Here is an 18,746-nt window from a genome sequence, read left to right as displayed (position 1 = left end):
ATAGGGAGGGAACACATTCTGCTACTACGAGCTATAGGGAGGGAACACATTCTGCTACTACGAGCTATAGGGAGGGAACACATTCTGCTACTACGAGCTATAGGGAGGGAACACATTCTGCTACTACAAGCTATAGGGAGGGAACACATTCTGCTACTACAAGCTATAGGGAGGGAACACATTCTGCTACTACAAGCTATAGGGAGGGAACACATTCTGCTTACTACGAGCTATAGGGAGGGAACACATTCTGCTTACTACGAGCTATAGGGAGGGAACACATTCTGCTACTACGAGCTATAGGGAGGGAACACATTCTGCTACTAGAAGCTATAGGGAGGGAACACATTCTGCTTACTACGAGCTATAGGGAGGGAACACATTCTGCTTACTACGAGCTATAGGGAGGGAACACATTCTGCTACTACGAGCTATAGGGAGGGAACACATTCTGCTACTACGAGCTATAGGGAGGGAACACATTCTGCTACTACGAGCTATAGGGAGGGAACACATTCTGCTACTACGAGCTATAGGGAGGGAACACATTCTGCTTACTACGAGCTATAGGGAGGGAACACATTCTGCTTACTACGAGCTATAGGGAGGGAACACATTCTGCTACTACAAGCTATAGGGAGGGAACACATTCTGCTTACTACGAGCTATAGGGAGGGAACACATTCTGCTACTACGAGCTATAGGGAGGGAACACATTCTGCTACTACAAGCTATAGGGAGGGAACACATTCTGCTTACTACGAGCTATAGGGAGGGAACACATTCTGCTACTACGAGCTATAGGGAGGGAACACATTCTGCTACTACGAGCTATAGGGAGGGAACACATTCTGCTACTACGAGCTATAGGGAGGGAACACATTCTGCTACTACGAGCTATAGGGAGGGAACACATTCTGCTTACTACGAGCTATAGGGAGGGAACACATTCTGCTACTACGAGCTATAGGGAGGGAACACATTCTGCTACTACGAGCTATAGGGAGGGAACACATTCTGCTTACTACGAGCTATAGGGAGGGAACACATTCTGCTACTACGAGCTATAGGGAGGGAACACATTCTGCTTACTACAAGCTATAGGGAGGGAACACATTCTGCTTACTACAAGCTATAGGGAGGGAACACATTCTGCTTACTACGAGCTATAGGGAGGGAACACATTCTGCTACTACGAGCTATAGGGAGGGAACACATTCTGCTACTACGAGCTATAGGGAGGGAACACATTCTGCTACTACAAGCTATAGGGAGGGAACACATTCTGCTACTACGAGCTATAGGGAGGGAACACATTCTGCTACTACAAGCTATAGGGAGGGAACACATTCTGCTACTACGAGCTATAGGGAGGGAACACATTCTGCTACTACGAGCTATAGGGAGGGAACACATTCTGCTACTACAAGCTATAGGGAGGGAACACATTCTGCTACTACGAGCTATAGGGAGGGAACACATTCTGCTTACTACGAGCTATAGGGAGGGAACACATTCTGCTTACTACGAGCTATAGGGAGGGAACACATTCTGCTTACTACAAGCTATAGGGAGGGAACACATTCTGCTTACTACGAGCTATAGGGAGGGAACACATTCTGCTTACTACGAGCTATAGGGAGGGAACACATTCTGCTTACTACGAGCTATAGGGAGGGAACACATTCTGCTACTACGAGCTATAGGGAGGGAACACATTCTGCTACTACGAGCTATAGGGAGGGAACACATTCTGCTACTACAAGCTATAGGGAGGGAACACATTCTGCTACTACAAGCTATAGGGAGGGAACACATTCTGCTACTACAAGCTATAGGGAGGGAACACATTCTGCTACTACAAGCTATAGGGAGGGAACACATTCTGCTACTACAAGCTATAGGGAGGGAACACATTCTGCTACTACGAGCTATAGGGAGGGAACACATTCTGCTACTACGAGCTATAGGGAGGGAACACATTCTGCTACTACAAGCTATAGGGAGGGAACACATTCTGCTACTACGAGCTATAGGGAGGGAACACATTCTGCTACTACGAGCTATAGGGAGGGAACACATTCTGCTACTACGAGCTATAGGGAGGGAACACATTCTGCTACTACAAGCTATAGGGAGGGAACACATTCTGCTACTACAAGCTATAGGGAGGGAACACATTCTGCTACTACAAGCTATAGGGAGGGAACACATTCTGCTTACTACGAGCTATAGGGAGGGAACACATTCTGCTTACTACGAGCTATAGGGAGGGAACACATTCTGCTACTACGAGCTATAGGGAGGGAACACATTCTGCTTACTACGAGCTATAGGGAGGGAACACATTCTGCTTACTACGAGCTATAGGGAGGGAACACATTCTGCTACTACGAGCTATAGGGAGGGAACACATTCTGCTACTACGAGCTATAGGGAGGGAACACATTCTGCTACTACGAGCTATAGGGAGGGAACACATTCTGCTACTACGAGCTATAGGGAGGGAACACATTCTGCTTACTACGAGCTATAGGGAGGGAACACATTCTGCTTACTACGAGCTATAGGGAGGGAACACATTCTGCTACTACAAGCTATAGGGAGGGAACACATTCTGCTTACTACGAGCTATAGGGAGGGAACACATTCTGCTACTACGAGCTATAGGGAGGGAACACATTCTGCTACTACGAGCTATAGGGAGGGAACACATTCTGCTTACTACGAGCTATAGGGAGGGAACACATTCTGCTACTACGAGCTATAGGGAGGGAACACATTCTGCTACTACGAGCTATAGGGAGGGAACACATTCTGCTTACTACGAGCTATAGGGAGGGAACACATTCTGCTACTACGAGCTATAGGGAGGGAACACATTCTGCTTACTACAAGCTATAGGGAGGGAACACATTCTGCTTACTACAAGCTATAGGGAGGGAACACATTCTGCTTACTACGAGCTATAGGGAGGGAACACATTCTGCTACTACGAGCTATAGGGAGGGAACACATTCTGCTACTACGAGCTATAGGGAGGGAACACATTCTGCTACTACAAGCTATAGGGAGGGAACACATTCTGCTACTACGAGCTATAGGGAGGGAACACATTCTGCTACTACAAGCTATAGGGAGGGAACACATTCTGCTACTACGAGCTATAGGGAGGGAACACATTCTGCTACTACGAGCTATAGGGAGGGAACACATTCTGCTACTACAAGCTATAGGGAGGGAACACATTCTGCTACTACGAGCTATAGGGAGGGAACACATTCTGCTTACTACGAGCTATAGGGAGGGAACACATTCTGCTTACTACAAGCTATAGGGAGGGAACACATTCTGCTTACTACAAGCTATAGGGAGGGAACACATTCTGCTTACTACGAGCTATAGGGAGGGAACACATTCTGCTTACTACGAGCTATAGGGAGGGAACACATTCTGCTTACTACGAGCTATAGGGAGGGAACACATTCTGCTACTACGAGCTATAGGGAGGGAACACATTCTGCTACTACGAGCTATAGGGAGGGAACACATTCTGCTACTACGAGCTATAGGGAGGGAACACATTCTGCTACTACAAGCTATAGGGAGGGAACACATTCTGCTACTACAAGCTATAGGGAGGGAACACATTCTGCTACTACAAGCTATAGGGAGGGAACACATTCTGCTACTACAAGCTATAGGGAGGGAACACATTCTGCTACTACGAGCTATAGGGAGGGAACACATTCTGCTACTACGAGCTATAGGGAGGGAACACATTCTGCTACTACGAGCTATAGGGAGGGAACACATTCTGCTACTACGAGCTATAGGGAGGGAACACATTCTGCTACTACGAGCTATAGGGAGGGAACACATTCTGCTACTACGAGCTATAGGGAGGGAACACATTCTGCTACTACGAGCTATAGGGAGGGAACACATTCTGCTACTACGAGCTATAGGGAGGGAACACATTCTGCTACTACAAGCTATAGGGAGGGAACACATTCTGCTACTACAAGCTATAGGGAGGGAACACATTCTGCTACTACAAGCTATAGGGAGGGAACACATTCTGCTTACTACGAGCTATAGGGAGGGAACACATTCTGCTACTACGAGCTATAGGGAGGGAACACATTCTGCTACTACGAGCTATAGGGAGGGAACACATTCTGCTACTACGAGCTATAGGGAGGGAACACATTCTGCTACTACAAGCTATAGGGAGGGAACACATTCTGCTTACTACAAGCTATAGGGAGGGAACACATTCTGCTTACTACGAGCTATAGGGAGGGAACACATTCTGCTTACTACGAGCTATAGGGAGGGAACACATTCTGCTTACTACGAGCTATAGGGAGGGAACACATTCTGCTTACTACGAGCTATAGGGAGGGAACACATTCTGCTTACTACGAGCTATAGGGAGGGAACACATTCTGCTTACTACAAGCTATAGGGAGGGAACACATTCTGCTTACTACAAGCTATAGGGAGGGAACACATTCTGCTTACTACGAGCTATAGGGAGGGAACACATTCTGCTTACTACGAGCTATAGGGAGGGAACACATTCTGCTTACTACGAGCTATAGGGAGGGAACACATTCTGCTACTACGAGCTATAGGGAGGGAACACATTCTGCTACTACGAGCTATAGGGAGGGAACACATTCTGCTACTACGAGCTATAGGGAGGGAACACATTCTGCTACTACAAGCTATAGGGAGGGAACACATTCTGCTACTACAAGCTATAGGGAGGGAACACATTCTGCTACTACAAGCTATAGGGAGGGAACACATTCTGCTACTACAAGCTATAGGGAGGGAACACATTCTGCTACTACGAGCTATAGGGAGGGAACACATTCTGCTACTACGAGCTATAGGGAGGGAACACATTCTGCTACTACAAGCTATAGGGAGGGAACACATTCTGCTACTACGAGCTATAGGGAGGGAACACATTCTGCTACTACGAGCTATAGGGAGGGAACACATTCTGCTACTACGAGCTATAGGGAGGGAACACATTCTGCTACTACAAGCTATAGGGAGGGAACACATTCTGCTACTACAAGCTATAGGGAGGGAACACATTCTGCTACTACAAGCTATAGGGAGGGAACACATTCTGCTTACTACGAGCTATAGGGAGGGAACACATTCTGCTTACTACGAGCTATAGGGAGGGAACACATTCTGCTACTACGAGCTATAGGGAGGGAACACATTCTGCTTACTACGAAGCTATAGGGAGGGAACACATTCTGCTTACTACAAGCTATAGGGAGGGAACACATTCTGCTTACTACGAGCTATAGGGAGGGAACACATTCTGCTACTACGAGCTATAGGGAGGGAACACATTCTGCTACTACGAGCTATAGGGAGGGAACACATTCTGCTACTACGAGCTATAGGGAGGGAACACATTCTGCTACTACGAGCTATAGGGAGGGAACACATTCTGCTTACTACGAGCTATAGGGAGGGAACACATTCTGCTTACTACGAGCTATAGGGAGGGAACACATTCTGCTACTACAAGCTATAGGGAGGGAACACATTCTGCTTACTACGAGCTATAGGGAGGGAACACATTCTGCTACTACGAGCTATAGGGAGGGAACACATTCTGCTACTACAAGCTATAGGGAGGGAACACATTCTGCTTACTACGAGCTATAGGGAGGGAACACATTCTGCTACTACGAGCTATAGGGAGGGAACACATTCTGCTACTACGAGCTATAGGGAGGGAACACATTCTGCTACTACGAGCTATAGGGAGGGAACACATTCTGCTTACTACGAGCTATAGGGAGGGAACACATTCTGCTACTACGAGCTATAGGGAGGGAACACATTCTGCTTACTACAAGCTATAGGGAGGGAACACATTCTGCTTACTACAAGCTATAGGGAGGGAACACATTCTGCTTACTACGAGCTATAGGGAGGGAACACATTCTGCTACTACGAGCTATAGGGAGGGAACACATTCTGCTACTACGAGCTATAGGGAGGGAACACATTCTGCTACTACGAGCTATAGGGAGGGAACACATTCTGCTTACTACGAGCTATAGGGAGGGAACACATTCTGCTACTACGAGCTATAGGGAGGGAACACATTCTGCTTACTACAAGCTATAGGGAGGGAACACATTCTGCTTACTACAAGCTATAGGGAGGGAACACATTCTGCTTACTACGAGCTATAGGGAGGGAACACATTCTGCTACTACGAGCTATAGGGAGGGAACACATTCTGCTACTACGAGCTATAGGGAGGGAACACATTCTGCTACTACAAGCTATAGGGAGGGAACACATTCTGCTACTACGAGCTATAGGGAGGGAACACATTCTGCTACTACAAGCTATAGGGAGGGAACACATTCTGCTACTACGAGCTATAGGGAGGGAACACATTCTGCTACTACGAGCTATAGGGAGGGAACACATTCTGCTACTACAAGCTATAGGGAGGGAACACATTCTGCTACTACGAGCTATAGGGAGGGAACACATTCTGCTTACTACGAGCTATAGGGAGGGAACACATTCTGCTTACTACAAGCTATAGGGAGGGAACACATTCTGCTTACTACAAGCTATAGGGAGGGAACACATTCTGCTTACTACGAGCTATAGGGAGGGAACACATTCTGCTTACTACGAGCTATAGGGAGGGAACACATTCTGCTTACTACGAGCTATAGGGAGGGAACACATTCTGCTACTACGAGCTATAGGGAGGGAACACATTCTGCTACTACGAGCTATAGGGAGGGAACACATTCTGCTACTACAAGCTATAGGGAGGGAACACATTCTGCTACTACAAGCTATAGGGAGGGAACACATTCTGCTACTACAAGCTATAGGGAGGGAACACATTCTGCTACTACAAGCTATAGGGAGGGAACACATTCTGCTACTACAAGCTATAGGGAGGGAACACATTCTGCTACTACGAGCTATAGGGAGGGAACACATTCTGCTACTACGAGCTATAGGGAGGGAACACATTCTGCTACTACAAGCTATAGGGAGGGAACACATTCTGCTACTACGAGCTATAGGGAGGGAACACATTCTGCTACTACGAGCTATAGGGAGGGAACACATTCTGCTACTACGAGCTATAGGGAGGGAACACATTCTGCTACTACAAGCTATAGGGAGGGAACACATTCTGCTACTACAAGCTATAGGGAGGGAACACATTCTGCTACTACAAGCTATAGGGAGGGAACACATTCTGCTACTACAAGCTATAGGGAGGGAACACATTCTGCTACTACAAGCTATAGGGAGGGAACACATTCTGCTTACTACGAGCTATAGGGAGGGAACACATTCTGCTACTACGAGCTATAGGGAGGGAACACATTCTGCTACTACAAGCTATAGGGAGGGAACACATTCTGCTACTACGAGCTATAGGGAGGGAACACATTCTGCTACTACAATCTATAGGGAGGGAACACATTCTGCTTACTACAAGCTATAGGGAGGGAACACATTCTGCTTACTACGAGCTATAGGGAGGGAACACATTCTGCTTACTACGAGCTATAGGGAGGGAACACATTCTGCTTACTACGAGCTATAGGGAGGGAACACATTCTGCTTACTACGAGCTATAGGGAGGGAACACATTCTGCTTACTACGAGCTATAGGGAGGGAACACATTCTGCTTACTACAAGCTATAGGGAGGGAACACATTCTGCTTACTACAAGCTATAGGGAGGGAACACATTCTGCTTACTACGAGCTATAGGGAGGGAACACATTCTGCTTACTACGAGCTATAGGGAGGGAACACATTCTGCTTACTACGAGCTATAGGGAGGGAACACATTCTGCTACTACGAGCTATAGGGAGGGAACACATTCTGCTACTACGAGCTATAGGGAGGGAACACATTCTGCTACTACAAGCTATAGGGAGGGAACACATTCTGCTACTACAAGCTATAGGGAGGGAACACATTCTGCTACTACAAGCTATAGGGAGGGAACACATTCTGCTACTACAAGCTATAGGGAGGGAACACATTCTGCTACTACAAGCTATAGGGAGGGAACACATTCTGCTACTACGAGCTATAGGGAGGGAACACATTCTGCTACTACGAGCTATAGGGAGGGAACACATTCTGCTACTACAAGCTATAGGGAGGGAACACATTCTGCTACTACGAGCTATAGGGAGGGAACACATTCTGCTACTACGAGCTATAGGGAGGGAACACATTCTGCTACTACGAGCTATAGGGAGGGAACACATTCTGCTACTACAAGCTATAGGGAGGGAACACATTCTGCTACTACAAGCTATAGGGAGGGAACACATTCTGCTACTACAAGCTATAGGGAGGGAACACATTCTGCTACTACGAGCTATAGGGAGGGAACACATTCTGCTACTACAAGCTATAGGGAGGGAACACATTCTGCTTACTACGAGCTATAGGGAGGGAACACATTCTGCTACTACGAGCTATAGGGAGGGAACACATTCTGCTACTACGAGCTATAGGGAGGGAACACATTCTGCTACTACGAGCTATAGGGAGGGAACACATTCTGCTTACTACGAGCTATAGGGAGGGAACACATTCTGCTACTACGAGCTATAGGGAGGGAACACATTCTGCTTACTACAAGCTATAGGGAGGGAACACATTCTGCTACTACAAGCTATAGGGAGGGAACACATTCTGCTACTACAAGCTATAGGGAGGGAACACATTCTGCTACTACAAGCTATAGGGAGGGAACACATTCTGCTACTACGAGCTATAGGGAGGGAACACATTCTGCTACTACGAGCTATAGGGAGGGAACACATTCTGCTACTACAAGCTATAGGGAGGGAACACATTCTGCTACTACGAGCTATAGGGAGGGAACACATTCTGCTACTACGAGCTATAGGGAGGGAACACATTCTGCTACTACGAGCTATAGGGAGGGAACACATTCTGCTACTACAAGCTATAGGGAGGGAACACATTCTGCTACTACAAGCTATAGGGAGGGAACACATTCTGCTACTACAAGCTATAGGGAGGGAACACATTCTGCTACTACGAGCTATAGGGAGGGAACACATTCTGCTACTACAAGCTATAGGGAGGGAACACATTCTGCTTACTACGAGCTATAGGGAGGGAACACATTCTGCTACTACGAGCTATAGGGAGGGAACACATTCTGCTACTACGAGCTATAGGGAGGGAACACATTCTGCTACTACGAGCTATAGGGAGGGAACACATTCTGCTTACTACGAGCTATAGGGAGGGAACACATTCTGCTACTACGAGCTATAGGGAGGGAACACATTCTGCTTACTACAAGCTATAGGGAGGGAACACATTCTGCTTACTACAAGCTATAGGGAGGGAACACATTCTGCTTACTACGAGCTATAGGGAGGGAACACATTCTGCTACTACGAGCTATAGGGAGGGAACACATTCTGCTACTACGAGCTATAGGGAGGGAACACATTCTGCTACTACGAGCTATAGGGAGGGAACACATTCTGCTTACTACGAGCTATAGGGAGGGAACACATTCTGCTACTACGAGCTATAGGGAGGGAACACATTCTGCTTACTACAAGCTATAGGGAGGGAACACATTCTGCTTACTACAAGCTATAGGGAGGGAACACATTCTGCTTACTACGAGCTATAGGGAGGGAACACATTCTGCTACTACGAGCTATAGGGAGGGAACACATTCTGCTACTACGAGCTATAGGGAGGGAACACATTCTGCTACTACAAGCTATAGGGACGGGAACACATTCTGCTACTACGAGCTATAGGGAGGGAACACATTCTGCTACTACAAGCTATAGGGAGGGAACACATTCTGCTACTACGAGCTATAGGGAGGGAACACATTCTGCTACTACGAGCTATAGGGAGGGAACACATTCTGCTACTACAAGCTATAGGGAGGGAACACATTCTGCTACTACGAGCTATAGGGAGGGAACACATTCTGCTTACTACGAGCTATAGGGAGGGAACACATTCTGCTTACTACAAGCTATAGGGAGGGAACACATTCTGCTTACTACAAGCTATAGGGAGGGAACACATTCTGCTTACTACGAGCTATAGGGAGGGAACACATTCTGCTTACTACGAGCTATAGGGAGGGAACACATTCTGCTTACTACGAGCTATAGGGAGGGAACACATTCTGCTACTACGAGCTATAGGGAGGGAACACATTCTGCTACTACGAGCTATAGGGAGGGAACACATTCTGCTACTACAAGCTATAGGGAGGGAACACATTCTGCTACTACAAGCTATAGGGAGGGAACACATTCTGCTACTACAAGCTATAGGGAGGGAACACATTCTGCTACTACAAGCTATAGGGAGGGAACACATTCTGCTACTACAAGCTATAGGGAGGGAACACATTCTGCTACTACGAGCTATAGGGAGGGAACACATTCTGCTACTACGAGCTATAGGGAGGGAACACATTCTGCTACTACAAGCTATAGGGAGGGAACACATTCTGCTACTACGAGCTATAGGGATGGAACACATTCTGCTACTACGAGCTATAGGGAGGGAACACATTCTGCTACTACGAGCTATAGGGAGGGAACACATTCTGCTACTACAAGCTATAGGGAGGGAACACATTCTGCTACTACAAGCTATAGGGAGGGAACACATTCTGCTACTACAAGCTATAGGGAGGGAACACATTCTGCTACTACAAGCTATAGGGAGGGAACACATTCTGCTACTACAAGCTATAGGGAGGGAACACATTCTGCTTACTACGAGCTATAGGGAGGGAACACATTCTGCTACTACGAGCTATAGGGAGGGAACACATTCTGCTACTACAAGCTATAGGGAGGGAACACATTCTGCTACTACGAGCTATAGGGAGGGAACACATTCTGCTACTACAATCTATAGGGAGGGAACACATTCTGCTTACTACAAGCTATAGGGAGGGAACACATTCTGCTTACTACGAGCTATAGGGAGGGAACACATTCTGCTTACTACGAGCTATAGGGAGGGAACACATTCTGCTTACTACGAGCTATAGGGAGGGAACACATTCTGCTTACTACGAGCTATAGGGAGGGAACACATTCTGCTTACTACGAGCTATAGGGATGGAACACATTCTGCTTACTACAAGCTATAGGGAGGGAACACATTCTGCTTACTACAAGCTATAGGGAGGGAACACATTCTGCTTACTACGAGCTATAGGGAGGGAACACATTCTGCTTACTACGAGCTATAGGGAGGGAACACATTCTGCTTACTACGAGCTATAGGGAGGGAACACATTCTGCTACTACGAGCTATAGGGAGGGAACACATTCTGCTACTACGAGCTATAGGGAGGGAACACATTCTGCTACTACAAGCTATAGGGAGGGAACACATTCTGCTACTACAAGCTATAGGGAGGGAACACATTCTGCTACTACAAGCTATAGGGAGGGAACACATTCTGCTACTACAAGCTATAGGGAGGGAACACATTCTGCTACTACAAGCTATAGGGAGGGAACACATTCTGCTACTACGAGCTATAGGGAGGGAACACATTCTGCTACTACGAGCTATAGGGAGGGAACACATTCTGCTACTACAAGCTATAGGGAGGGAACACATTCTGCTACTACGAGCTATAGGGAGGGAACACATTCTGCTACTACGAGCTATAGGGAGGGAACACATTCTGCTACTACGAGCTATAGGGAGGGAACACATTCTGCTACTACAAGCTATAGGGAGGGAACACATTCTGCTACTACAAGCTATAGGGAGGGAACACATTCTGCTACTACAAGCTATAGGGAGGGAACACATTCTGCTTACTACGAGCTATAGGGAGGGAACACATTCTGCTTACTACGAGCTATAGGGAGGGAACACATTCTGCTACTACGAGCTATAGGGAGGGAACACATTCTGCTTACTAGAAGCTATAGGGAGGGAACACATTCTGCTTACTACAAGCTATAGGGAGGGAACACATTCTGCTTACTACGAGCTATAGGGAGGGAACACATTCTGCTACTACGAGCTATAGGGAGGGAACACATTCTGCTACTACGAGCTATAGGGAGGGAACACATTCTGCTACTACGAGCTATAGGGAGGGAACACATTCTGCTACTACGAGCTATAGGGAGGGAACACATTCTGCTTACTACGAGCTATAGGGAGGGAACACATTCTGCTTACTACGAGCTATAGGGAGGGAACACATTCTGCTACTACAAGCTATAGGGAGGGAACACATTCTGCTTACTACGAGCTATAGGGAGGGAACACATTCTGCTACTACGAGCTATAGGGAGGGAACACATTCTGCTACTACAAGCTATAGGGAGGGAACACATTCTGCTTACTACGAGCTATAGGGAGGGAACACATTCTGCTACTACGAGCTATAGGGAGGGAACACATTCTGCTACTACGAGCTATAGGGAGGGAACACATTCTGCTACTACGAGCTATAGGGAGGGAACACATTCTGCTTACTACGAGCTATAGGGAGGGAACACATTCTGCTACTACGAGCTATAGGGAGGGAACACATTCTGCTTACTACAAGCTATAGGGAGGGAACACATTCCCCTTACTACAAGCTATAGGGAGGGAACACATTCTGCTTACTACGAGCTATAGGGAGGGAACACATTCTACTACTACGAGCTATAGGGAGGGAACACATTCTGCTACTACGAGCTATAGGGAGGGAACACATTCTGCTACTACAAGCTATAGGACGGGAACACATTCTGCTACTACGAGCTATAGGGAGGGAACACATTCTGCTACTACAAGCTATAGGGAGGGAACACATTCTGCTACTACGAGCTATAGGGAGGGAACACATTCTGCTACTACGAGCTATAGGGAGGGAACACATTCTGCTACTACAAGCTATAGGGAGGGAACACATTCTGCTACTACGAGCTATAGGGAGGGAACACATTCTGCTTACTACGAGCTATAGGGATGGAACACATTCTGCTTACTACAAGCTATAGGGAGGGAACACATTCTGCTTACTACAAGCTATAGGGAGGGAACACATTCTGCTTACTACGAGCTATAGGGAGGGAACACATTCTGCTTACTACGAGCTATAGGGAGGGAACACATTCTGCTTACTACGAGCTATAGGGAGGGAACACATTCTGCTACTACGAGCTATAGGGAGGGAACACATTCTGCTACTACGAGCTATAGGGAGGGAACACATTCTGCTACTACAAGCTATAGGGAGGGAACACATTCTGCTACTACAAGCTATAGGGAGGGAACACATTCTGCTACTACAAGCTATAGGGAGGGAACACATTCTGCTACTACAAGCTATAGGGAGGGAACACATTCTGCTACTACAAGCTATAGGGAGGGAACACATTCTGCTACTACGAGCTATAGGGAGGGAACACATTCTGCTACTACGAGCTATAGGGAGGGAACACATTCTGCTACTACAAGCTATAGGGAGGGAACACATTCTGCTACTACGAGCTATAGGGATGGAACACATTCTGCTACTACGAGCTATAGGGAGGGAACACATTCTGCTACTACGAGCTATAGGGAGGGAACACATTCTGCTACTACAAGCTATAGGGAGGGAACACATTCTGCTACTACAAGCTATAGGGAGGGAACACATTCTGCTACTACAAGCTATAGGGAGGGAACACATTCTGCTACTACAAGCTATAGGGAGGGAACACATTCTGCTACTACAAGCTATAGGGAGGGAACACATTCTGCTTACTACGAGCTATAGGACGGGAACACATTCTGCTACTACGAGCTATAGGGAGGGAACACATTCTGCTACTACAAGCTATAGGGAGGGAACACATTCTGCTACTACGAGCTATAGGGAGGGAACACATTCTGCTACTACAATCTATAGGGAGGGAACACATTCTGCTTACTACAAGCTATAGGGAGGGAACACATTCTGCTTACTACGAGCTATAGGGAGGGAACACATTCTGCTTACTACGAGCTATAGGGAGGGAACACATTCTGCTTACTACGAGCTATAGGGATGGAACACATTCTGCTTACTACAAGCTATAGGGAGGGAACACATTCTGCTTACTACAAGCTATAGGGAGGGAACACATTCTGCTTACTACGAGCTATAGGGAGGGAACACATTCTGCTTACTACGAGCTATAGGGAGGGAACACATTCTGCTTACTACGAGCTATAGGGAGGGAACACATTCTGCTACTACGAGCTATAGGGAGGGAACACATTCTGCTACTACGAGCTATAGGGAGGGAACACATTCTGCTACTACAAGCTATAAGGAGGGAACACATTCTGCTACTACAAGCTATAGGGAGGGAACACATTCTGCTACTACAAGCTATAGGGAGGGAACACATTCTGCTACTACAAGCTATAGGGAGGGAACACATTCTGCTACTACAAGCTATAGGGAGGGAACACATTCTGCTACTACGAGCTATAGGGAGGGAACACATTCTGCTACTACGAGCTATAGGGAGGGAACACATTCTGCTACTACAAGCTATAGGGAGGGAACACATTCTGCTACTACGAGCTATAGGGATGGAACACATTCTGCTACTACGAGCTATAGGGAGGGAACACATTCTGCTACTACGAGCTATAGGGAGGGAACACATTCTGCTACTCCAAGCTATAGGGAGGGAACACATTCTGCTACTACGAGCTATAGGGAGGGAACACATTCTGCTACTACAAGCTATAGGGAGGGAACACATTCTGCTTACTACGAGCTATAGGGAGGGAACACATTCTGCTTACTACGAGCTATAGGGAGGGAACACATTCTGCTACTACGAGCTATAGGGAGGGAACACATTCTGCTTACTAGAAGCTATAGGGAGGGAACACATTCTGCTTACTACAAGCTATAGGGAGGGAACACATTCTGCTTACTACGAGCTATAGGGAGGGAACACATTCTGCTACTACGAGCTATAGGGAGGGAACACATTCTGCTACTACGAGCTATAGGGAGGGAACACATTCTGCTACTACGAGCTATAGGGAGGGAACACATTCTGCTACTACGAGCTATAGGGAGGGAACACATTCTGCTTACTACGAGCTATAGGGAGGGAACACATTCTGCTTACTACGAGCTATAGGGAGGGAACACATTCTGCTACTACAAGCTATAGGGAGGGAACACATTCTGCTTACTACGAGCTATAGGGAGGGAACACATTCTGCTACTACGAGCTATAGGGAGGGAACACATTCTGCTACTACAAGCTATAGGGAGGGAACACATTCTGCTTACTACGAGCTACAGGGAGGGAACACATTCTGCTACTACGAGCTATAGGGAGGGAACACATTCTGCTACTACGAGCTATAGGGAGGGAACACATTCTGCTTACTACGAGCTATAGGGAGGGAACACATTCTGCTACTACGAGCTATAGGGAGGGAACACATTCTGCTTACTACAAGCTATAGGGAGGGAACACATTCCCCTTACTACAAGCTATAGGGAGGGAACACAATCTGCTTACTACGAGCTATAGGGAGGGAACACATTCTGCTTACTACGAGCTATAGGGAGGGAACACATTCCCCTTACTACAAGCTATAGGGAGGGAACACAATCTGCTTACTACGAGCTATAGGGAGGGAACACATTCTGCTTACTACGAGCTATAGGGAGGGAACACATTCTGCTTACTACGAGCTATAGGGAGGGAACACATTCTGCTACTACGAGCTATAGGGAGGGAACACATTCTGCTACTACGAGCTATAGGGAGGGAACACATTCTGCTACTACAAGCTATAAGAAGGGAACACATTCTGCTACTACAAGCTATAGGGAGGGAACACATTCTGCTACTACAAGCTATAGGGAGGGAACACATTCTGCTACTACAAGCTATAGGGAGGGAACACATTCTGCTACTACAAGCTATAGGGAGGGAACACATTCTGCTACTACGAGCTATAGGGAGGGAACACATTCTGCTACTACGAGCTATAGGGAGGGAACACATTCTGCTACTACAAGCTATAGGGAGGGAACACATTCTGCTACTACGAGCTATAGGGATGGAACACATTCTGCTACTACGAGCTATAGGGAGGGAACACATTCTGCTACTACGAGCTATAGGGAGGGAACACATTCTGCTACTACAAGCTATAGGGAGGGAACACATTCTGCTACTACAAGCTATAGGGAGGGAACACATTCTGCTACTACAAGCTATAGGGAGGGAACACATTCTGCTACTACAAGCTATAGGGAGGGAACACATTCTGCTACTACAAGCTATAGGGAGGGAACACATTCTGCTTACTACGAGCTATAGGACGGGAACACATTCTGCTACTACGAGCTATAGGGAGGGAACACATTCTGCTACTACAAGCTATAGGGAGGGAACACATTCTGCTACTACGAGCTATAGGGAGGGAACACATTCTGCTACTACAAGCTATAGGGAGGGAACACATTCTGCTACTACAAGCTATAGGGAGGGAACACATTCTGCTACTACGAGCTATAGGGAGGGAACACATTCTGCTACTACGAGCTATAGGGAGGGAACACATTCTGCTTACTACAAGCTATAGGGAGGGAACACATTCTGCTTACTACAAGCTATAGGGAGGGAACACATTCTGCTTACTACGAGCTATAGGGAGGGAACACATTCTGCTTACTACGAGCTATAGGGAGGGAACACATTCTGCTTACTACGAGCTATAGGGAGGGAACACATTCTGCTTACTACGAGCTATAGGGAGGGAACACATTCTGCTTACTACAAGCTATAGGGAGGGAACACATTCTGCTTACTACAAGCTATAGGGAGGGAACACATTCTGCTACTACGAGCTATAGGGAGGGAACACATTCTGCTACTACGAGCTATAGGGAGGGAACACATTCTGCTTACTACGAGCTATAAGAAGGGAACACATTCTGCTACTACAAGCTATAGGGAGGGAACACATTCTGCTACTACAAGCTATAGGGAGGGAACACATTCTGCTTACTACGAGCTATAGGGAGGGAACACATTCTGCTACTAGAAGCTATAGGGAGGGAACACATTCTGCTACTACGAGCTATAGGGAGGGAACACATTCTGCTACTAGAAGCTATAGGGAGGGAACACATTCTGCTTGCAGCTCAGCATCTTTCTAAGAAAAATATTTACATCTACAGAAAGCTGAGATCCTCCTCTCTTCAACAAGGACAAGGGGACGAAGCTTCCAAAGCTGTGTTTTCCCCACATCTGCATTTTGAAGGTAAAAGTACCATTTAAGGTGGAACTTGTCGTAAAAGTACCTTTTAAGGTGGAACTTGAGGTAGCGCAGGATACCCCGGCTGGGCAGGAAGGTACAGCTCATACAGGTGAGGAGGTGCCAGTGGGCACGATTGGCCGAGCTGTTGGGCTGAGGCACGTGATTGGTCTGCTTGATGAGCTGACAGTAGACCTCGTCTCGGAGCAGACGCAGGTCGTGGCAGGTCTGGAGGATGCCCTGGATGATCGGGACCGGATCAGACACGGCCTCCATCTCCTGCAGAGAGTTGAAGATCTTCACTGCCTCGTCCTGCAGGCTGGCATAGCCCTTCTCCTTATGGACTGTGGGGGGAGAGGGGGAGAGGGAGAGAGGGGGAGAGCGAGAGAGGGGGAGAGGGGGAGAGCGAGAGAGGGGGAGAGCGAGAGACCGAGAGAGGGGGAGAGGGGGAGAGTGAGAGAGGGAGAGAGCGAGAGAGGGGGAGAGCGAGAGAGGGGGAGAGCGAGAGAGGGAGAGAGCGAGAGAGGGAGAGAGCGAGAGAGGGGGAAAGCGAGAGGGGGAGAGCGAGAGAGGGGGAGAGCGAGAGAGAGAGAGAGAGAGAGGGGGGAGAGCGAGAGAGGGGGAGAGCGAGAGAGGGGGAGCGAGAGAGGCAGAGCGAGAGAGGGGGAGAGCGAGAGGGGGGAGGAGCGAGAGAGGGGGAGAGCGAGAGAGGGGGAGAGCGAGAGAGGGGGAGAGCGAGAGAGGGGGAGAGCGAGAGAGGGGAGAGCGAGAGAGGGGGAGAGCGAGAGAGGGGGAGAGCGAGAGAGGGGGAGAGCGAGAGCGTGAAAGGGAGAGTTATGGTGGTCACTGCTTTATGCATTTAATTTCTATCAAAATGGTTAAGACAACTGTAGTCAAATACATGCGACCCTTTGCTGCTCCACCAGGAGTTAAAAGAAGTAAATCAAGTCCTTGTAAAATATAAACTAGCTGTGATAAGTCCCTCCAGGTTCTTATAGGTGGACAACTCACGGTGGATGTTGACCTCCCCGTAAGGCAGAGGCAGCAGCGGGGCGTGGAGGGGGTGCTGGGTATATCTGAGGATAGGGTTCCTCCAGTACGTCTGTTCCACAGCCTCCACGTTCAGACTGCTCTCCTGGGGGGGGGGGGGGGGGGGGGGGGGGGGCGCAGGTCAGGGGTTAACGGTCAGAGGTCAGAGGTCAGATGTCAGAGGTATGCCTCACGTTCCTTCATCATCACTACCATCTCCTGAGCCGGGTCCCTCTCTTTGTAGCCAAAAATATAACAATGGCAGATTAAGATAGCACAAACAGATCTGGGACCAGGCTTCATCTGACATAGCATGACCACATCTCAGTATGCAGGCTGG

At 47.6% G+C, this 18,746-nt stretch overlaps 1 protein-coding gene across 1 annotated transcript in view; it reads right to left on the bottom strand.

Moving 5' to 3' along the window:
- The window catches only part of LOC129820679 (unconventional myosin-X-like), a 440,174-nt gene that overhangs the window by 42,105 nt on the left and 379,323 nt on the right, over positions 1-18,746 (bottom strand). Inside the window, exons 31-32 of the mRNA XM_055877525.1 lie at positions 18,389-18,512; positions 17,424-17,721 (exon numbers count right to left, since the gene is read on the bottom strand). Of these exons, the coding sequence (XP_055733500.1) occupies positions 17,424-17,721; positions 18,389-18,512 (422 nt within the window). The remainder of the gene's footprint in view (positions 1-17,423; positions 17,722-18,388; positions 18,513-18,746) is intronic.

This window comes from Salvelinus fontinalis, chromosome 23, assembly GCF_029448725.1.
Source record: "Salvelinus fontinalis isolate EN_2023a chromosome 23, ASM2944872v1, whole genome shotgun sequence".
Lineage (NCBI taxonomy): Eukaryota > Metazoa > Chordata > Actinopteri > Salmoniformes > Salmonidae > Salvelinus > Salvelinus fontinalis.
The sequence above is the reverse complement of the archived record's forward strand: the minus strand, read 5'-3'. Positions and strand labels throughout refer to the sequence as shown.